This window comes from Drosophila yakuba, chromosome 2L, assembly GCF_016746365.2.
Source record: "Drosophila yakuba strain Tai18E2 chromosome 2L, Prin_Dyak_Tai18E2_2.1, whole genome shotgun sequence".
Taxonomy (NCBI): Eukaryota; Metazoa; Arthropoda; class Insecta; order Diptera; family Drosophilidae; genus Drosophila; species Drosophila yakuba.
In genome coordinates, this window is record NC_052527.2 from 8,629,570 (window position 1) to 8,651,794 (window position 22,225).

General features: G+C 39.0%; 3 protein-coding genes across 4 annotated transcripts in view; 2 read left to right on the forward strand and 1 right to left on the reverse strand.

The window, feature by feature from the left end:
• Nucleotides 1-239: 239 nt before the first annotated feature.
• Nucleotides 240-3,095, reverse strand: LOC6527361 (protein rhomboid). 2 transcript variants are annotated; one of them, XM_002088417.3, is made up of 4 exons: nucleotides 2,799-3,095; nucleotides 1,131-1,274; nucleotides 692-871; nucleotides 240-623 (listed from the first exon to the last, which is right to left on the reverse strand). In XM_002088417.3, exons 1-4 carry the CDS (start codon nucleotides 3,042-3,044, stop codon nucleotides 402-404), a joined length of 792 nt encoding a protein of 263 aa, XP_002088453.1. In that variant the 5' UTR covers nucleotides 3,045-3,095; the 3' UTR covers nucleotides 240-401. The 2 variants fall into 2 exon arrangements, 1 of the variants encoding a protein (XP_002088453.1); XR_005560258.1 differs by having other exon boundaries at nucleotides 491-623; nucleotides 692-861.
• Nucleotides 3,096-7,989: 4,894 nt separating this feature from the next.
• On the forward strand, nucleotides 7,990-11,069 carry LOC6527362 (gustatory and pheromone receptor 33a). The gene is made up of 5 exons (XM_002088418.3): nucleotides 7,990-8,297; nucleotides 8,362-8,798; nucleotides 9,074-9,478; nucleotides 10,209-10,674; nucleotides 10,737-11,069. Exons 1-5 carry the CDS (start codon nucleotides 8,268-8,270, stop codon nucleotides 10,821-10,823), a joined length of 1,425 nt encoding a protein of 474 aa, XP_002088454.1. The 5' UTR covers nucleotides 7,990-8,267; the 3' UTR covers nucleotides 10,824-11,069.
• A 2,442-nt stretch (nucleotides 11,070-13,511) lies between these two features.
• LOC6527363 (probable G-protein coupled receptor CG31760) overlaps nucleotides 13,512-22,225 on the forward strand; it is a 28,331-nt gene continuing 19,617 nt past the window's right edge. Inside the window, exons 1-2 of the mRNA XM_002088419.3 lie at nucleotides 13,512-13,660; nucleotides 15,926-16,122. The gene's annotated coding sequence lies outside the window, so the exon portion shown is untranslated. The remainder of the gene's footprint in view (nucleotides 13,661-15,925; nucleotides 16,123-22,225) is intronic.

The window sequence follows — 22,225 nt, forward strand, 5'->3', positions numbered from 1 at the left end:
TGTGGCAAGTGAGAAAACAATGTGTGGCACATAAAAACAAGCCATAGCACACAGACCACCCTTTATGAGGTGTAAAATTCATGTTTATTCACAACACCAAAATGAAACACGACCAACGATGAAAGCATAATAAGTTTTCAACGGATTTCGTGACCAAATAAAAGAGACAGTCCAAACTGAAAAATTGGTGGCTATTCACTTAAGGATTGCTGGATCAGAATATTAAATAGTCAAATGAGTTTGGGCACTGATTAGGGAGTTTATTGATTGCTTGAGACATTAATTGCATTTAATTATTCATCTTTACCAACTATACTTCCTTCAATTTGCTTAAGAGAAGCAATTTTTTTTTCTATAAATTAAATATTATTTATATTTGAAATGAACTACCTTAATTGAGACTAAAAGTAAATGGGATTTTTATTTGATGGCTGCAGGCGATGGTAGACGATAAAACCGCACAGAATTCCGGCCACGCCCCCTCCAATATGGGCCTCCAGACTGGTGCGGGGATTGCGATTGTGATTGTGGCAAAAGTGGTAAGTTGTAAAGCCCACATCGCTGAGGAGCAAAATGAGGAGGGCGGCGATGCGGGCAAAGCGGTGCGACAATTGCGAAAAGTTCTGTTCGACAAAGTAGGGATCGTGTAAACATTAAATCAAAATTAAATTGCGGTTTCCAGCTGACTGACCAGAACCAGGTGCGGCACATGACTTCCCAGCATGGCGTAGACCCCGGCGGAGGCCCCCATCAGATGGAGATGGGGCTGCAGCCAGGCATTGGCCAACGAACCGGCAACGCCACCCACCATATAGACCACGGCCAGGCGACAGTGACCCTGCTCCACTTCCAGGCAGATACCTATAAAGCACTGGCAGAGACATTAACCTCCTTAGTAACAGCAGTCAACAATGCAACAACAGGTGGCTCGCGACAGGATGTGAGCTCACTTTTGCTATCAAATTACTGCCAACTAGCTGCTTTATGGCATTTTAATGAGGAGTTCATTAAATATTTTTAAATAGGACATTATTAAAGTAAAAAACAAGCAAATCCACAAATATACGTTCTTTAACTAGCTATATTTAAAGTATGGTCAAAAGTTCATTAGGTCACAGATTGGTGCTCACCTGAAAGCAAATGTTGAGGGTCAGGTGCCAATAGTCGGAATGGAGCAGCATGTAGGTCAGTAGTCGCCAGTACTCGCCGTTCCACTCCGGCGTGAAGATCAGTCGTTTTTGCATACACTCACTGGCTATCCAGTGCAATGATATCTGGTGATGAGCAAAGAAGACAGTGGGAAGACCTTTACTTACATTGCACCATACTGCAAAATACTTAAAGACTAAATCGCTTGATGCTAATTTCTATTTCTAAAAAACTTTGATTTAACATAAAATAATAGTAACATAATAATAATTTCTGTGATGATAGGGGCACAATACAATCCATGATAACTTCTTCTTAAGAATTCAACTTTGGCAAATGGCAGCAAGTGGTCTTCGCCATAACGAAGCACCCCAACTTTGCTGAACAGTGTCATGGTAACTGGCTGTCACTTTCGCTCAATCGATCGACACTTGGCCAACTGAGAAGTGCGAGTGTTGAGTTGAGGTGCCGCACAATGCGCGCCGCATGAGTTGACAGCAGCCACAGAAACACGGCGGCGACACCAAATCGGTGCAACATGCATCCCGATCCCACCAAATATGACAAATGCCAGAGCTCCAAGTTGCAGCACTCGATCGATCCGATGACTAAAATGGCCATATTGCTAAATCGGACGACTAAGCGACGCATTTGATTGTGCAATCATGATCGATTTCTGGGTTGGGCCAAACAATAAAACCTTTCCGATCACCGATCTGCATTACAAAGTGTGCAGAGTGGGTACTCGAGGTATGCAGCCAGGTATCAATTAATGAGTTTCAAATTAAATGGGTCACACTTGTGGGACTTTGTTTCGATGCCAATTGCTCAAGAGTCATTGGCAATTTGGCGGTTGAACACTTGCTAACAGAAATGACAAAGAACCAACTTAACAATGTTGTCCATACAATTTTGATTCACTGTGAATAACTTAAAATTTAAAGAATATGTATACTTTTTCTGTGATGCCTAATTGAAGACCAAAACTGTTTGTAAATCCATCAGATGTAAGTAAACCCCTTAGAACCCAATTTATTTATTTTTGTTTGCTGTTTGGGATGTATCTGGATTCAATCTCCGTAATCTCTCATCCATTTTCCGCTTAGTTAAAACCGCAGTAGATCCATAAACATAAGCTATTGAACAAATTTTCCAGTGAATGAAAATTCATATGAATTGAGGAGGAATTATTTATTAGGCACTCACACAATGGCACCACACTCGGGTAAACAAAACAAAAACAAACGTATTGTTGTGTTTAAAACAAATCTGCTAAAAAGATTCATACTAAGATGCGGTATTATAAATAGACATATCGGCGGAGAGCACTTCTGTTCGGTTTGTTTACAAATTATGAGTACGAAATTAGGGTCTTATCAGTTGAAGACTCATAATATTTTGATGAGTACCGCATTATTGTTTCAAAAAGCGCTTCTAATATTCCAGATAGCATTTAAATTTCGCTTCACATCAAGGAACTCATAACTCAATAATAACAACTCATAACTTATTCGCTGGAAGCATTTCATTGTTAATAAATGATTTCTGGAACACACACATCACTCATACGCCACGTTGACGGGCAGACAAAAAAAGGCACACAAAATAATAGACAATCGAACAAGTGGAGCAACTGCATAAAATCGAACCTGCATAAAACTCATCAGCAAAATAAACCAGGGCACCCGCCACAATCGCTTCCTCCGCACATGGCTTGCGCCCATGGTGCGTTTCAGGTCATCAATGAATTTCTTGTTGAATTCCGCGCTGGATACGACACTCGCCGGATTGCCATTCGAATCCGAAGAACTCTCTGGCAGCAGCAGGAGCCTGACATCCTTGACGCAATTGTTATTACTTTCACTGGCACCATTGCTCTCCAGTTGGGCAGACATAATGCGATTGGCAGTCGGCGACAACCGATGCGCGGAACGTTGAATGCGCGACTAGGCCGAGTGGGTGATTGTTCTTCCAAACGCCCCACGATCCATTCCGATCCGAGCGAATCACTCCAGCTGTCTACATACAATATCATTGTGATTGTGATTTTGCGATTTTAAGTAGCATGCTTTTAGGCGAGCGAGGGTTTGTGTCTCGACTGCTTTTCATTTCTTATTTTATTGAGGGAAAAATCCTGAGTTTCTTGCTATCTCTTGAAATGATATCTGGTTTTCTTTGGTAATAACTGCGTTTCGTGTTCGTTTCTATTATTTTAAAATATATCTTTAAACTTTATTACTGAATGACTTATAGAAAATGAGATGGAAAGCTTTTTGTTTTAAATACCCGTCAAAAGATAACAATTATTCTACTTAAAGCATATTAAATGATTGTTCTTTTAGTTTAGATTTAAAGAAGAAATGAATTTAAGGCATCCAATAATATATTTTACAAATCCAAGAGTTTAAAATCAATAAACGTACAAATTCAGTTAAAAATATTTAAAATAAGTTTTAATAACGTTTTGCCTTAAAGCTATACTTATAATGAATCTAAATCAGGACGATGCAGTTTAAGAAAACAGTTAAAACATATAATGGCGATTCGTTCTTGAATTTCATAAGCTAATGCCCATTTGCCTGCGGGCAGCCGCTAAACGCTTTAATATTCCAGCCAACTTGTAGCTCGAATTTAATTTGGCCCAGCCCCATCCTTGGCATTTGACATTTTGGTGCGAACGATGTTGCACGGAGCAACAAATTGCAGCAACAATTCCAACACGCCAGCGACTTGTTTACACACGGAAATGTGGTGAAAAGCTTGCGCTCTCTCTTTTTTCTCGAGCTCTCCCCGTCTCTTTCGTTTGCCAGCAGCCGTCTCTTTCTACGCTGCGCTCAGGCTGGACACGTGGTGGGCGTTGATGGTGGGAGGCGAACTGTCAACACCGAATGCTTGGTTATGAATGGCTTTTAATGAAATATTTATGTAACAAGCAATAAGAAGCACTTTTGGCTTCTGGGCGGATGCGAAAGAGATGGCAGCATTACGAAATAGAAATGCAGAAAGAGAGGGAGGAAGCACAAGAGCGTTGGAAATAATTGTTTGGCTAGTTAAGTTTGACGCTACGTTGAACTAAGATAAAGCAAACACATAAACGAGGAAACACACACTTGGCACATCACACAGCCATGGACACACTAATAGAAGTTAATAGTTCATAATTGCTGGTAAAAGGGAAAATTATTTAATCTAAACTAACTGCATGCTTTCATTCTGTCGATCGATTTTCTTTTAACTAAGTTACGTTTTTTGTAAACAAGGATACTATATTGTTAAGCTGTTAGTTATAACAATTGAAGTTCATTCAGTGCATACATATTTTACCATTTTTATACCTAGTTCTTTGACTTCAATCGCAAGTGAACTTAAATTAATTTTTCCGAGTGCTTGTCGTAAACTTCCGTTGCTGGTTGTGTTGCCAAAAGTCATTAACAGTCAACGGCTACGTGCCACAGGAGTGGGAGCTTCACCCAAAAAACGACAAACTGACAAATGCGGCAAGGCCGAGGGAAAGCGAGAAAGTTGGCTAAGCCAGACACAGAACATATCCCGGCTGATGTGTCTGATATGTCTGTGCGGCTTTATTTGTTCCCCCCCGGCTTACATTGAAATCCCCCGAAGGCACAAGGAGCGGATCACATGGCTAGAGAATCCTTTAAAGAAAACGTGGTGTCTGAAGTCTAAAGCCAGCCTCGTCTTTAGATAAATAACATACACTTTGTTTGCTATACAACATTATGATTTGCAATATTTTAATCAGCACTTAGGGCTTATCAAGTGATGAAACTCTTGTATAGAGTGTAAGCGAAACACTTTAACAGGCCAGTTATTCCCCAAGGACCAAGCATAATTTCGAGGCCAGACCACTTGGCCCGTTGTTGCCACGAACAGGACCAAGATGTTCCACTTTAGCAGCCTCCAAATCCCAAATGCCAAGATTCCGCACAGCTAACTGACGGAAGCAGAAAACGTTTAGGCAAATCTTTCGGCCAAAATCTTGGGCAAACAAGCTCATTACAGAGCGGCAAAATACAAAAATAAAATGGAAGCCAAAATAAGTCGGGGGCAAATTGTGAGCGAGGCAACTAAGTGTGCCACATGATTGAGTGACTTGCCCGCCAGCCCCAAAAGGGGGCTAAAGGGGGCGTGGCACGCTTTGAAGAGCATTACGGTCGCAGTTTATGACCGCAATTTTATTGATACCGCCAAGGGGAGCGAATACAAAATAAAATAAAGCAACCCAAATCGGGAAAATCCGAGAAGCCCCAAGGAATCTCAATGGATTGCCGGCCATAAAGCGCAGTGGGAACAACTTGTCGAGAGTTCGCCTGCAATGCTGGGCGGTTTTATTACGTACACCCAAACACACACACAATGGCAATAACAATCACCAGCGAGCACTACAATAAACTAATCTAATGTGCGCATCAAATTTGCATGCTTCAACTCGGCGGCGTTTTAAAAGACTTTCCCGGAAAAGCCCCCCCATGACGTGGAGCCAATAACGACATTCAGGGACAACATTGCTCCATAGGCAAATATTAACCAGCTTCATTTCATTGGCATAGCATGTGTGTAGCAGATAGAGATGGGTTTATAAAGGATTATTTTATAACGTAGACATCTGTCTAAAAAAATAATAATCCTCTTAATAACTACGAAAACAGAGAACACGGCTTTATCGTTCGTCTGTAAGTAAGAAATAGCAACAACGCTTTAATAAAATACAAAAGTGTAATTTGTGGACATCAAGGCGAATGAGTAATCACATTACTCGCTGTAAACAAAGGCAAATGATTTCTGTGCACCTGTATAGTAAGTTGAATTTCTTTAGTAGAGCTTAAAAGTATAACCAATTTAGTTGTTTCTGGCCAACTAGTCGTATAAGTGATATTTGTTGGCAAAACTGCCAAGTTTTAGTTAATTTATTAGTCTTCACATTTATAAGAAATTTAAGCATATCAGCATTAGCTAAATTTTGTATGTAATAAATAAATTTAAGGTTCTTACAAACTAAAATAATTTATTAATTTCTAGTAGCTACAGTCGCGTGCCCATAATTGGCCATCTCTATGGCATGTGGAACCGAGGGCTTTGCGGTCCATTGGACGTGCATGAGCATAAGTAAGATGCACAGGATGTTGGTTCGTCCCTTTTCACGAAAGTCCTTTCTCGCCCGCGCAGGATCCCTTTGCTGAATATGTGTGAGTGCGTGTGCATGAATGTCGTGCGTTGGTGCGTGCCTTCGATGCAAACTCAATTATTTACTAAGTGGGCCAAAAGGCATTCGGCAGGCGGGAAAATCACCTTACACTCTCTCTCCCATTGCCGTCTTGTTTTAGTTGTAACTGCTGTAAGCCCCTTTTCCACCACTTTCCCCAACCCCCCGCACTGAAAGCCCAACTCTGGGGAAATTTGCATTTTATCATCTCATGGTTTTGGCCCACTCTCCACCACCTCTCAGCGTCCCCTGTCGCCAGTTATTGCTGCCAGGAAGGGCTTTGCTTTTAATTGGTTTTCTTAGGCGAGAAACGTCTTAGCTAGTTGGCAACACGAGGGGGAAATCTTATTGCCGGTGTTGTCTTACATAGTTGTTAATTTACTGTTAGGCGGCACTAACTTATAATTGTTTAATTAGCAAGTAAAATACGGGGAAAATATGTGCAAATTATTAGATTTCAAGGACTCGACACAAAGGCGGCGATGAATGTGGGAGTTTGGGAACATGGGTGTTTGAATATCCTGGGAATCCGCACATGGAGTTTTAATATTAGATTATTGAAAGAAACGCAGGTCCTTAAAAGCAATTTAGTTTGTTAATCAAGTAAGCAAAAGCTCACATATGTATTTTAAAACAAGAGAGAACGCTATAGTCGAGTTCCCCGACTATCTGATACCCGTTACTCAGCTAGTGTAAGTGCGAAGGACAGTTTTTGGCGGTTTGTGGGCGTTAGAGTGGGCGTGGCCAAAAGTTTTTTGGCAAATAGATAGAAATTTACAAGACTAATACAAAAAATGAAAAAATATCAAAACATTTTTCAAAAGTGTGGGCGTGGCAGCTTTGGGCGGTTTGTGGGCGTTAGAGTGGGCGTGGCAAAAAGTTTTTTTGCAAATCGATAGAAATTTACAAGACCAATGCAAAAATGAAAAAATATTAAAACATTTTTCAAAAATGTGGGCGTGGCAGTTTTGGGCGGTTTGTGGGCGTTAGAGTGGGCGTGGCAACCTGAATCGACAAACTTGCGCTGCGTCTATGTCCCTGGAGTCTGTATACTTAATCTCAACTTTCTAGCTTTTGTAGTTCCTGAGATCTCGACGTTCATACGGACGGACAGACGGACAGACGGACAGACGGACGGACAGACGGACGGACAGACGGACATGGCCAGATCGACTCGGCTACTGATCCTGATCAAGAATATATATACTTTATATGGTCGGAAACGCTTCCTTCTGCCTGTTACATACTTTTCAACGAATCTAGTATACCCTTTTACTCTACGAGTAACGGGTATAAAAATTATTCTATGTTTTTTTATAAAAATTAAGAGCTTCTTTTCAGGGGTTATTGGGAATTATTTAGTTAGCTAATTTCAGTATACTTTTTGAATATCTTTCGATTGAAACCAATAATTTTCAGTGTCGACCGACCAGTAATATTAATAATCAATACATAAGCGGATCAACAACTTAAGCACTACAAACAAAAGTTGTGTTAAATCTTTTCCCGTTTAATTAACTTAATATGTAATGCTTGATAGTTAATTGTTAATTCCGCCCTACAGAAATTTCTTGAATACGTATGATTATTAAACACACTTTGTGAGTGAGTTTTGTTTATTTAAACTTCCTCGTTTTTCGGTTATCGCTCACTAATTTCTCGGGGTGCACAGTTCACATTTAATAAGCTAAAAGCATTTTAGGCTCCCCTCCGAAGATATTTATCTTAACCATATGCGCATTATTTTCCCCCGGCACTGCGTATAAGCGTTTTCATTATGCCAACAATCGAGTGAGTACATAGGGAAAATGGAAACCCTTTCGAAACTAGTGGCAGTACCAGGAGAAAAGTGGCATAGAAAAGTTCCCAAACGGAGTAGCAAATAAATTCCAGCAACATGATTAAAATTATGAATTGGTTCTCAATGGTGAAAAGAAATCAAATATACGTACTTGCTTGTGCATCCTAACCACATATCTTCCAAAAACCAGGTCATAGGCCTCATTCCACTGAACCGCCAGCAATCGGAAACTAATTTCATACTCGACTATGCCATGATGTGTATTGTGCCCATCTTCTATGTGGCTTGCTACCTTCTGATAAATGTCAGCCAACTGGTTGGACTCTGTTTTCTGGACACTTGCAATAGTGTGTGCAGGCTGAGCAATCACCTCTTCATGCATTTGGGCGCATTTCTATATCTGACCATCACCCTGATGAGTCTTTATCGCCGAAAGGAGTTCTTCCTGCAGTTTGATGAGAAACTAAATGACATCGATGCAGTTATCCAGAAGTGCCAGAGGGTGGCGGAAATGGACAAGGTGAAGGTAACCGAGGTGAAGCACAGTGTGGCCTACCACTTCACCTGGCTCTTCCTCTTCTGCGTTTTCACCTTTGCCCTGTACTATGACGTCAGAGCGTTGTACTTGTGAGTAAAATAACTAATAACTGACTAAATATTTTGATACCACACAATGCAGATAGTGGGATAAAAATGAGAGGTGCTATCGATTATAATTTGTTGAAGTTATCAGTGAGATAGACATAAATATAAATTATTTAGCTTGGTCCAATTAACACAATTTGATTGTATACCTTTTAGTTTGTTTATTTTTATTCGCATAGAACGTAGCATACAAAATCCTAACCACCGCCAGTTGAACTTTAAAGCCCACTAACGTTGGCCAAATTGTCTCGGTTTAGGACCTTCGGCCATCTCGCCTTCATTCCGTTCATGGTGTCCAGTTTCCCGTACTTGGCCGGCAGCATCATCCAGGGCGAGTTCATCTATCACGTGTCGGTCATCTCGCAGCGCTTCGAGCAGATTAACATGCTGCTGGAGAAGATTAACCAGGAGGCGCGCCAGCGCCACGCCCCCCTCACCGTGTTCGATATCGAGAGCGAGGGCAAAAAGGAGCGGAAGACCGTTACACCAATTGCGGCCATGGACGGCAGCAGGACGACATTTGGCAATGAGCACAAGTTGGCCGGCGAAATGAAGCGCCAGAAGGGCCAACAGAAGAACGATGAGGACGAGTCGGACACCAGCAACGATGAGGACGAGGATGACTTTGATTATGACAATGCCACCATTGTGGAAAATACCGGGTAAGGAAACAGCGATTCGGCGGCCATGGTTTTAGCCAACAAAAAACAGGTTTGATTAATGGTAATGTTTGTTGTTTGGCTACCTTAACTTATGCATTTCGATTTGTGCTAAGCTGACATTTATTTTCTCTGCATTCACTTGTCAGCAGCAAATCAGAATGTGTCAACATAAAATAAGGAAAATTGCATTCCATAAGTAAAAGTCAACCTTGAAATGTTTATCAAGTACTTTTTTCATGGCTTTTTCTATGACTTGTTTATTTACTAAATTTAATTACTTTGCAAAGCCAAGCAATAAGCAAACAGTTTTTATCGGTTTTCCACGGTTTCAGGTTTCACAAAAATGGTTTGATTAATTTGATTATGTAAAAAAGGTTTGATTAATTTATGACTATTTAATATGTATTTATTTGCCAGCACATTATTAAAAGAGGTTTTTAAGCGAATCAGAATTATATGGAAATTAATTAATGAGTTTGTTTGAATAAAAACTTCAAGGCAGTTTTTAGGAGTGAGCCATACAGTAAACAATTTTTTTTAACAACAGTACCACATGTTTTTAACAACAGTACCACATTTTTGACTGCAATATTTCTCATGTTTTGAAATTATTATGTACTTGCTTATTATATCTAATTAACTGGGAAACTTGTATATTGACTACTTTCGAAAAGGAATTAGTAATGTTATTTTTGCATAATAATATTAAACAATTTTATTTGAAATTTAGAAACACATCGGAAGCGAACTTGCCAGATCTCTTCAAGTTGCACGATAAAATCCTGGCGCTTAGTGTGATTACAAACGGCGAGTTTGGACCACAGTGTGTACCCTATATGGCGGCCTGCTTTGTGGTGAGCATCTTTGGCATTTTCCTGGAGACCAAGGTCAACTTCATTGTGGGCGGAAAGAGTCGTCTGCTGGATTATGTGACCTATCTGTATGTGATTTGGAGCTTCACCACCATGGTGGTGGCGTACATAGTGCTCCGACTTTGCTGCAATGCCAATAATCACTCCAAGCAATCGGCGATGATAGTCCACGAGATTATGCAGAAGAAACCGGCATTCATGCTGAGCAACGATCTCTTCTACAACAAAATGAAGTCTTTTACACTGCAATTCCTGCACTGGGAGGGTTTCTTTCAATTTAACGGCGTGGGACTGTTTGCCCTGGACTACACTTTCATTTTCTCGGTTCGTTTTCAGATTACTTACTTTAGTTTTTTTTTAAACTAATTGTTGGCGTCCATTTTCAGACTGTAAGTGCAGCCACATCCTATTTAATTGTCCTGCTGCAGTTTGACATGACTGCAATTTTGCGCAACGAGGGGCTAATGTCATAAAAGGCCCAGTCGAACTCAATTAAATTGAGCTTTTTGCAAAAAAATGTACTTGAAAAAGCTGGCAAGGAAACACTCTTGCTATAATATATTATATTTGCTTCGCTGAAAAAATAAGCAATTTTTTCTTTATGTATGTATAATTATTAATGAATAAAATAAAGCGCGAAAGCGACAAATTTTTATCAATTATCTGTAGCTCAGAATTTTACCAAATAAATTGATCAATAAAACCATTATCGAAGTGTACCAAGCGTAAATCAAATATACAGTATAATTAAATGGACAATTTGCAGCACGTTTTTGGCGATTATCAGTCAATTGGTAGCTCATAAATCACTCAACCAACGCCATTTTCCGAGAGTAACCAAAACGAGGTGCGGAAAATCCGCAGGGGGGCGAAGGCTTCTGTCGAGCCCCGCGGTAATCCCATCAGCCGAAACTCCACGAAGGACGCAAAGGACGAGGGAGTGGAGGACGGCTACAGAGGCTAATGCAATTTCTATCAAATGTCAATTGAAACCCGATTTGCCAGTCATCAGTCAGGGCCTCTATTCCACAGCCAGTCCACAGTTTGCGACCATCGAACGGAAGTCGGGATTCGTGGAAAAGTGAAAACGGGGACGAGGAAGGATGCTCGGCGGTAGAAAAAAAGGACATGAAGCAATTTCCGCTTTCAATCACGTTTAGTGCAGCGGAAATGTGTGCAGAAATATGTTTCTACTCCCCCTTTCCAGTGCAAATTTTTCACCCGGAATGAGGTTAGATTTTAAATTACATTTGGGTGCGGTTCAATCTATTTTCACGGAAAAGAGGGCCAATCGAACACCATTGAGTGTCAAGGAAAACTCAATTAATTGCACATAATGTGCAAGAAGTCATCAATTCAATTGATTTTTTATCACACATGCTGCTCCTTTTTGTTACACACACTGCGTGTTTCACATTACACACTTTATCAATGCACTGAGAAGTATTTACTGATATTAAATAAATAAAATTATATAAGAATTATAAGCAACAAATTGCAATCAAGTCATTAAAACAGTGTAATTATATTTACATATTCCAAAACTTGTCCTCTTTTTACAAGGTATTCTATGATCTATTCAATTCAGGTATTCAAGTTTTATAGAATGTAAACACAGTACAAAATAATAGGAAAGGCTCTTTTTACTAATTAAATTAATTAAGTATACAAATATAAATAAATCAGGCAATCGGGGAAAGTGGACACCCTAATTAAAAACGTTATGCTCTATGCAATTTTTCTGTGTGCCTGGTTGCACAGACTACTAGAACACATCCTGGACACGTAAATCAATATGTGGCTCGATTGGCTCGTTTGCACACGAATCGTCCTCTCTTGGAGTAGAAATAAATAAGGAGCCTCAGGGGCCTGGGGAGAAAGCGGATGAAATGTGGCTGTCCTGGTCAGCAAAGTGGCTGGAAACAGAAGCAACAGGCAACACACACATTACCTGCAAATTACGTCAACTGTTGCTGGGTCGCGCATGAGGGTCAGGTTAAAAGAGGTCGGACCGGAGTGGCAGTGGCTTCAACTTGAAATGGTCAGTTCTTCAACGGAAAAAGGGCAGCTGCAAAAAGTTCAGCGTAAAAAGAGGAGGAAGGATATTAAGCAATTTCCTTTCAATTTAGTGGTCTATATGTAGTTTACTTCAAGTAAACTAACAAAATATTTGACATATAATATTTTAAAATTCACCTACTACGAAATTTAAGATAAGTTATGTTCTTTAAAAACTGTTAAAATGTATAAATATTGTATATATTTTCTTATGTATATAGATATTTTGTTTTTCAATAGACATTTCCCACTTTCAAACAATTTAGTTAATTGACCTTTTCAATGAAGTGGATTTCCTTTCAGTGAAAAGCTCGACATGAGCCACGTGACCCCTGCAAGGCAATGTGAAATGTCAGAGCTCTTTCAAGAGTTCATTTAGACGCTAGTCAATTTTATACCGAAGCGCTTAATGCGGTGGATGTGCATGGAAAGTACAGGGTCAGAAAAAGCGGTAAACACACAGTCGGCCAGATGTCAACAGGTTGTTTCTGTTGCATCAGTAATTGCGAATTAAAATGTAATGGTTTTTTTCGGGGAAAGCAGTTCCCTGGATAAAGTATTTCAGTGTGCTCAACGGTGGCGTGACTTATTTATAACTCATTTGGGGTAAGCTTGCCGCTGTTCAGTTTCTAAATATACATATTTCCACGAATGTCCTTGAATGAGAGCTTTAAATGCAGAAATTAATTAAGTTAACCATATTTAATCTATAAATTTTTTAATCTTAATTAAAAGAACAATGAATATTACCAATCAACAAATGCACAGCAGAAATGCACAATCATACAGAATGTTTAACTTTAAATAAGAATTTATGAATCTATGAAATTATGAACTGAAATGTACATTCAAGGATGTAAATTGATGTATGCTAATTGTTTACTTTGGCATGACAACACTGGCACCAAACGAAAGCTTTCACACTACAGGTGTCTTCGCGACCATTTGATGAGAGAGCACCACACGAGAAGAGCGAAAGAGAGCGAAAGAGCGACAAGTGTGGTGAGTTCGCCATATATCCTTGAGGACGCAGACACCCTTGGCCAAGCGAAGGCAGATTGTGCGAGGACTCGGAGCGCAATCAAATCAAATTGATAACAGAGCGAAAGGGAAAGCACGCACACGACTGCGGAAGAGCGGAAAAGCGGAAAAGCACGAAGCCAGCGAACTTTTCCTTCAGAATGAGCCACGGATAACGGGACAGTTCGTCGCGGAGTTTCGAGTGTGTCGGTTGTGCCCCAGCGGAATAACGGTACATCCTTTAAAGCAAGCCTGCGTCTGTGTGTGTGTGCGAGTGGGTGTGTGTGGGTGTAGGTGTCGCAGCATCAGTGTTGTTGTCAAAAAACTATAAAATAACATCCGCCGAAATTTAAGATTATTATTATAAAATTAAAAAAAATAAAATAGATAGTTTAAAAAATAAAACACTGAAACTTTGTTATTTCCGCAATAGACGCTTTGATTAATTACTAAATGTATTAAATACCAAAACTAATCAACTAAATTCAATTTAATGACTGCAATTAAATGGAAAAATGTGTTTTGGCAGGAACTCTGTTGAATAATCAAGCAGAGCAGACTGCGCAGTTTGGCGCCGCGTGGGCGTTTGCCCAAAAATACAAAAAGTAAAACCGAGAAACGAACAGAAAAGAACATAAGAAATACATAAATCTCTCCTAGACAGAAAACGGTGTGTCTGCCCCTGATTTTTACTTACAAGTTACTGCTGGAGTCTTATGCAAACGCAAGATCCTTGCAACGAATCATCTACGAAAAATGGCACCTCTGATTATCATAGCGTTATTATTACACCTATATATAATCCTAGGCAGTTCCAGTGCATAGAAACTTTTTTTGTATAAAGAATATGCAATTCCAATTATTTATAGGTATTGTTCACAAAAATACATAAAAACTTCTATACTCTGTTACCCTTGTGCTGTTTGGAAAAAAAATATTATTAGATAGAAGGTATTTGTAATAAAACGTAACTCCACCACAATGTGTTTAACAAACTTTTTGTAACTTTTTTTTTAGAATAGAAACAATTTATGTTACAAACGTTTTATTAGAATAGAAAATTTTAGCCGATTCCCTTTCAGTTATACATTGGATCATTAACAAGTGAAGATCTTATGCTATATACAAGCTATAGAGCTAACTTTTGCAGCCATTTTTGTTTCATATTTTGTAGTTTTGACCACTGCAAAGTCCTTGCAAGTTCTACCTTTTCAAAACGTTGGTGTGCTAAGAGCATTCAACCTTCTGCCTGCCAAAGAAAATACAACTTTCCACGGCTTTCTCCAGCACTTTGGCGTCTTCTTCTTGGCGTCTCGCTTTCACTTGGTCATGAAAATCAAAGTCCCTCGTGTGCCCAATGTCAATGTATTGGCCCCATCTGTGCGGATTGCCTCTGTGTGAGTGCCCACACACACACACACAAGCACACACAGACGCGTATATGTATGTGTGTATTATACGGGTGTTTGTTGTGGGGGCGTGAAAAGTTTTCCTTCCTGTTTGAGTTGCGTATTTGCGCGCCATTTTAGCATTCCGCTTTTTATTTACTACAAATTGCTTTGCATTTTGGTCCAGTTTTTCGTCGTCGTCGTCGTTTTTTGTACATTTGTGTTTAATGCGCTGTTGGCAATTTGTTGGATATAAAAATTACACCCAAACCCCCCCACCAACGTCTGAGCGATGAAATATTGTAATTAACTTTGCTGCCAACGGGCAAACCGATGAGAATTTCTGCCTTTATGAGGCGGCAACAGGTTCCACGGCAGCATCAATTAAGTTTTTTTAATAACCGACAGTTTACGCTTAATAAATATTCATAAATATATCATCTCAGCTTTGGGCATTTTACGAAAGACTAGCCAACAAATGAACTCCTCTTGCGATTTGCCTTTAGCAGATTTTAAGAGTATTTAAAACTTTTATTTTTTTGCCCCATCAGAAAGTTTGTGCACCAACTTTCCTCCGTTGTCCTTGTGGGCTGAGCAAAACTTTTAGTTCCATTAATTATTAACGATAATGTGTGCTCGGCTCCACGGATGCTAAGTTGGAAATTGCTAGAAAGCTGGCAAAAAGTTGCCAATTGATGGCAGGCTACCGTAGGAAGTAAGGGAATTTTAATCAAAATATTTGTGATATTTGGCACAGGTATTTTATGCGAAAGTACGCCCTTAAATTGTCTCTTATGATTGGAATTTATAATGGCACTTTAAAGTTTGCTTATACATAACCAAATAAAATCAGCTTGTAAAAATAATTAGCACTCGAGAATCAAAGAGAGCAATTTGAAATATTCGTTACATTTCTTAAGTATTAAGGCAATAATAAACTCGGCAGAAGTTACGCATAAACTCAATAAACAAACATTGCATAACAGTATAGTATAAAGTAAAGCCAATTTCAACAATTACGAGCCAAAGCGACGTTCGCAAATACTCAAAAAGCTGGCAAAAGCCAATAGCATTTCTAAAAATGTATTTAAATGTTTGTGCGCACACAGAAAAAGCAGCTCCACACAAAATTGAATAAAACGAAACAATAAAAGAAGCAACTCCAAAGAGGAGGAAGATGATGAAGTGAAAATAACAAAATCAGTGATAACTGATACAAAGAAAAAACAGTTGAAAATCAGACGTCGTTAACTTTGCAGAAGGCAAGAAAAAGTGCGAGTCATGATTTGAGCTTCAGGAAAAGGAGGTAAGTTTATGGAAGTTAAAGAAAATGATGAGTTAGTGTTATTCTAGGCAATGCATAAATTAAGCAGAGGCATATACTTGTACTATTTTAGCTGCACTCTCATATAAAGTTCCCAGTTTTCCTTTAACACTATATTTTTGAAGCGCCACAAACCTTTACTTATTCTGGCAGAATAAAACACAGCCGAGCCAATTTTCATAATTCATTCAACAACATCAAGCAGCTCCCCAAAGTACGGCATAGATATTCCATTTCATCAAATGTATTAGCAAAATGAGACCCGAAACCACCACTCTAGAGATTTAAATTTAGCCCAGACCTACGAGAGCCTGTGTGTATATACATTTTATGTGGAGCATATACCAAATTATTGTACATAATTGAATCCCCTGAATTATTAACTCGTTGAGCCTTTGGGGATGTAGAAAGGGGTGGCACTTAACCGCCGTTTGGCTCTTAAAGTCCGCAAAGTGTAATAAAATTAAATGGCTTTAAGGCTCGAACTCGGCTGGCCCCTGAAAAGTATGCTACAAATTCTGAACAGAAATAGTGATGTATCTTGGCGGTTTGTGTGTATGAGTTTTGCTGTTCGTTCACCTTTTTTTCGTCTCCTGAGACCAAAATGAAAAGTGTACCCATGTCTGCTCAGTAAATATTCAGGACTCTGAACCTGAAGAAGGCATTGAACCATCACTCCCATATTTTAGTATAAATTTGCATACTAATGCGGTGTATAATCGCTTTTAAAATCACACGCGATATTAAATTTATTGCATTCCATGTCATCATCCAATGCCAAATAAGCATTCGATTTCATGTCATCATCTAAAACCAAATAAGCATTCGACATAATAAGATTTCATTTTAGTAGATCGCATTTAATTGGAATATTCCATAAACTAATTTCTGGTCGCATAATTATTAGCCCATAAAGCTACCCAACTAACATCATTTTCATTTTAATCTAATTAAAGACATTTTGCCTGCAAGCATACATAAACAATGCCTTAATTTTAATGGAAACGACAAACTTTTGCCCGACGGACTAATTACTTAAATGGAAAACATGGCAGGTTTAATTGAAAATGATTGTATACTGGAAGCTAACAAATAGGCTTAACACCCAAGTAATAAAATTTAAGCTGGTTTACACAATCAAAAGATTATCTCAAAACGGCTTATGATTATTAAAGAACTAAAAAATGTATACTTATACTTGCAAGTTGCTGTAACACTCTTGCAACGTAGGACATTCGAAGCCCTTTCATTTGTTATAATTAAACAAAGCCCAGCTTGCATGAATGCCTTTTCCATGCTTTTCCACATCAATCATAGCACTCAATGTCTGACGATAATGCCCCACCAGCAGCTTGGAAAACAGAGCCTGCGAAATAATAGACCCCACAAAAGCCCCAAGTGTATGCGAACTTATCGGTGTCAGTGTGTAAGCATTTGAGCTGCTAGTCTGCTTATGTTCTTGGGGCTTATTCGCTGCTTACTCATTTCCCGGCCGAGTTTACTTCGACGCAGAAAAAACACAAAATAAAATGGAGCCACATGTTGTCTACTGCCAATGATAATAAATATTAGATAAAGTTAATAGATATTTAAACAAATGTAACTCACTGCTGAAGCCATGTATTTCGTATCAACCCATATTAGCCATCTTTATTGGGTGTTGATTGTTTTCCCCTAATGAAAACGGGGAATTACATTATTATTGACCTGCCACGAGCCACAATAAACACATAACTAGAGAGATCGCTATGGTAAAGTTGCTCGTTACTCAGCAAAAATTCAACATATATTAAACCTATAGCGCATTTCTTAAAGCTAACAATTGTAAAGCTATTTTAATTAATTTTAATACAAAGAATAATATTTTAACAACATATTTCATGCTCATTACGAGGGGTTTCGTAATGAGCATAAACATATCAGGTATACATTAAACAAAAAAAACAACAAACTAAATTCAAAAGTTTGCGCTGCAAGGGAGTTAAGCTAAATAAAAGGAGTAGTCTTAAATAAGCTTAAAACCGAGCGAAAACCACTGCTAATGAATAATCCGCACTGCCCCCAATCGCAACTTTTCTCATTACTCAAATTTATATGTATATATCTGCATAATTCCCTACACAGGGAAAATAACTAAATGCCGGCAAAGTGAACAGAAATGGTTTGTCCAAAAGCAAGCCGAAAGGGGCGTAGCATCCTGGAGGGCGTGCATTTTTTTATAAACCGCTTGGGCAGATTCATTTGCATCTCCCAGTGGGCAGTCGTGGGCGTGGCCCAAAAGTCAAACGCCAAAGAGCTGCCTTCACAACAGAAACAAATTTGCACTTCCATTTTAATTTCGCCTGCCTTCTGCCCAGTGACTACGGCAAATCCTTTAAAAGTGCCAAGAAACTGTTGCAAACAAGTCAGGATGCTTCCTCCAAAGGGAACTTTCGCACTTAATGGTCGCCAAAGTGCGAAGAGGTGGATTGAATACATGGGTTGGAAAGGTCACAAAGTAAATGAGGAAATGTGGGTTTAGTGTGATGAATTTGTAACAAGGATTACTATTTAATGTCACAGGTGATGAAAATTAATAACCAGTAGCAGTATCCAACAAGGCGTATTCGCACTTTTTGATTATCAAGTTAAATCAGCATTATATGAGCACTCTTTTGAACTAGATTAAACCACCTAACAAGCTGTACTCCTACTTCAAAAAACATAAAAAGCACAATTAAGCACAGTTTTGTTGCTGTAATTTCATAGCACTTGTTCGACATTTAATTACGCTAATTTATATGCAAACTGCAATAGACACGGCGACAGGGACGATGGCGACGTAGAATGGGTACTCTAACGAGCTCCTCTTCATCCTCATCCAATTTAACATATGCGTCGTCGTGTGGTGACTCATTTTTCACATATGCACATGGATTTTAACTAGAATTAAGTTTTAGGCATGGATCAAACATTTAAAAATTAAGAAGACAGACCAACATACGGACAAACGGACAAACGGACGGACAAACGGACAGACACACGGACATGTCCAAATCTTTTATTGAACCTGAATATATAGTACTTGAATATATATAATTGATATGGTCGAAAATGCTTTCTTTTACCGAATACATACTTTTCAATGAATCTGGTATACCCGTATGCGAGATGCGGGTATAAAAATGTTCAGCATTTGTACTTTGGTGGCCTCCGCTCCTTTTTCGCCCAAACGAAGAATACTATATATGGAAATCTATGCCGTTGGGGCAATGCAATGTCGAAGCCCAGCTCCACCCACTTCCTGGGTAAAGACATCAAACGCAGCTGCTCCTGAATTCTGTGCTATTCCAGCTGCGCGTACTAAGTCTTTTTTAGTGGGGCTCCTCTTGGGGTAGCCGACTATTACTTTTTGCGCATTCCTTCCGCCAGCTTCAAGTTGTGTCCTTCAGCGCATTTTTCCACATGACATGCGCTTAAAAGGACGAGACGTACGAAAGAGGAGTAAAAACAATAAGGAGCGAGTAAAAGGAGCAGGCACAAAATTTGTCAACATGTTTATAAGTTTATTTTTAATTTGGCACTAGTGTTTCTGTTTCGGTTCCTTTTGACTTTTGCTCTTGCGATGCCCTTGTAAATGTTGCTGGTTTTTCAGGCGTAGCAGCTTGCCAGTATTATTATTGCTTTGCTTCATAATTGCACTGCTTCCCCACTCGCATTTATTGAACTTAAAAGTTTTCACAAAATACCTTTTTGCATGAATCGGACTGCGAATTTATTTATTTAAATTGCCATACTGCAAATATTTTGCATCAGTAAACTTTTAAATCATTTCAAAATATCTTCAACGCATTTTCATGACAGAATGAGGGTTGAAAAATATATATATTTTTATTATTTTCTGCAAAGATATTTTTGTGCATCTGTTTCTAATGTGGCTCTTAGTGCCCGAAGCGAAATGACTTTTCCCAGCTGTTGTCGCTATCTCATAGCAGTTTCAGTTGCAGTTTCTACGACACTTTCTGTCGCCTTTCGACTTTTCCGCCTTTAAGGCCACCGGAAAAACACTTGCACCTGTCCAAAGTTGCGGACATGAAAGTAAACTTTTATTTATGGAAATGGGTTAAAGCTAAATTACTTCCTCGTTTTGAGGCAAAAGGCAAACAAACTTTGAGCTGCTCAGCAGTGGTTGTCCCCATCTTTGGCTCCTCGACCAGTGGCTTTATTTTGGGGTCCGTGGCTGCTGCCTTTCATCGCATAAACTATATCTATGGCTCCAGGGACCTTTTCATAAGCACGTTTTTATCTGCTTTACACATTTGTGCGTCTCTTCAAATGGGAACTTTGCTTGGGGGAGGGTCAAGCGTCCTTTAAGACCCATTTAGAGTTCGCCAGTAAAAGCATCTTACATTCACTCCCAACGCAGTGTCTCGAACAGCAATTGTGCGTTTTAGCCACATTCTGCTGATTTTGTCTCTTTTCTCTTCCATTGATTTTCGATCATAATAATTTCATGTGCTTTATGTGCCGGAAAGTGCCCGCTAAAAAGGACAAAAACCATCTGCCAATCCATTGCAATGCATTTATCCTGCTCACATGCGATGATTTCAGCTCTGCAATGATTTGATTTTTATGATACTCGTATTCTGTTTGCCTTCCCATTTCCGTTTCCTGTCTATTACCAAGACATTCCATGAGCTCATTGGTTGTATTCTTTTTATGACTTTATAATGTGCACAATATATAACATTGTACAAATGTTTTCGGGCTGACTTGGTAAATGGCACTATGGATTTTTCCGACAATAAAGTATTCACTAATTAAACGGTTTCACGTATAATATATATATAAATGAATTTCACAAAATAAGTGCGTTTCTAACGTGATCATAATATGCTGTCTACAATATTTACAAGGTAATGTAGGCTTAGATTGTATTTTATCTGAGAAATACATTCTTGAAGGCCACGTAGAGAAATGGGTAGAGATAACCCTAATCATCTGACCAATTTTTACAACCTAATTTAGTCACAGACGAGGGAAAATAGATACATGTCGAATCCGATGTTTAATCAAGTCCAGAGCATTATGCAAAACACATGACAACCGAAACAGCTTAAGGAATCCCAGGAACAACAACTAAAACAGCCAACTGACAACTTCACTTATTCCAGTTGAGTTGTGACATCCTGACCGCAGGCAGTTGGCAAATGAATTCAGTGGTTGGGGAAAAAGGAAAGCCGGCAAGAAAATCCAGTGAAAAGGCGTTGAAACGTTTCATTTCCTTCAACGTCTGTCGGCACTCAAGCCGACAAAAAAAAAAAAATGATGGGATGGCCGAAAAAAATTAACCACAGGCAAATCAAAGGCAGCAGAAACCTCATTAAATTAATGCAAGCCTCAGGAGTTTTTCCCCAGCCCAAAAAAAAAACCCGCCGGCAACGCAACGACCTTGGTTAATTCAAGAAAATCTGCTTCGGCGTGTATTGCCAAATTGTCCCAAAGATTTGAAAAGCCTGATAGGCGTGGCTGAAATGATTGGCAGGACCCTGAAGGACCACAGTTAGCAAAAGCCACAGGATCAGTTTCAATTGTAAGAGAGACGTTTTGTTAGATTATATACATAACAGGAAAAGTGGAAACGGATTTTCACTTCACTGCAAATGACAGTCTATATATATTTTTCTGTAAATCAAGCATAAGAGCATAATCAAACCACAAAAAGAATGGCGTACAAAATAAATTAAAAGTCTAACTGTTCAAGGTTAGAAATTCCAATCCCACATATATAGAATGGTATAGGTATACTATCTATACTTTGGATGGCCCATAGAAACCCTTAAAAAGTTTCCTTTCCATCAGGGGAACCAAATCCAAAAACATTTTTTATGCATGAAAAGAGTTTAGCAGAAAATAAAGCAAAAAAAAAAAGTGGGAAGCCCACAAAAATGCGACATGCTGAAGGGCTAAAAAAACATTTTAAAACTTAAAACGGTAGACGTTTTTTTCAATTTGCACGCTTACACTGGCTAACACAGATTTAAACAATAATATGAGAGCTTCATGCTATGTTTTAAATACAACAACAAAAGATGGCTAAAGTGTA

What these genes read in the sequence shown, in the direction of transcription:
- LOC6527362 (XM_002088418.3), top strand. Translation starts at nt 8,268, where the DNA reads ATGATTAAAATTATGAATTGGTTCTCAATG. An exon ending in TTATGAATTGGTTCTCAATG is followed by an intron (nt 8,298 to 8,361) that starts GTGAAAAGAAAT and finishes TCCAAAAACCAG; the next exon opens with GTCATAGGCCTCATTCCACT. An exon ending in GACGTCAGAGCGTTGTACTT is followed by an intron (nt 8,799 to 9,073) that starts GTGAGTAAAATA and finishes GTCTCGGTTTAG; the next exon opens with GACCTTCGGCCATCTCGCCT.
- LOC6527361 (XM_002088417.3), bottom strand. Translation starts at nt 3,044, where the DNA reads ATGTCTGCCCAACTGGAGAGCAATGGTGCCAGTGAAAGTAATAACAAT. An exon ending in TGCTGATGAGTTTTATGCAG is followed by an intron (nt 1,275 to 2,798) that starts GTTCGATTTTAT and finishes GCTCATCACCAG; the next exon opens with ATATCATTGCACTGGATAGC. An exon ending in ATGTGCCGCACCTGGTTCTG is followed by an intron (nt 624 to 691) that starts GTCAGTCAGCTG and finishes TTTGTCGAACAG; the next exon opens with AACTTTTCGCAATTGTCGCA.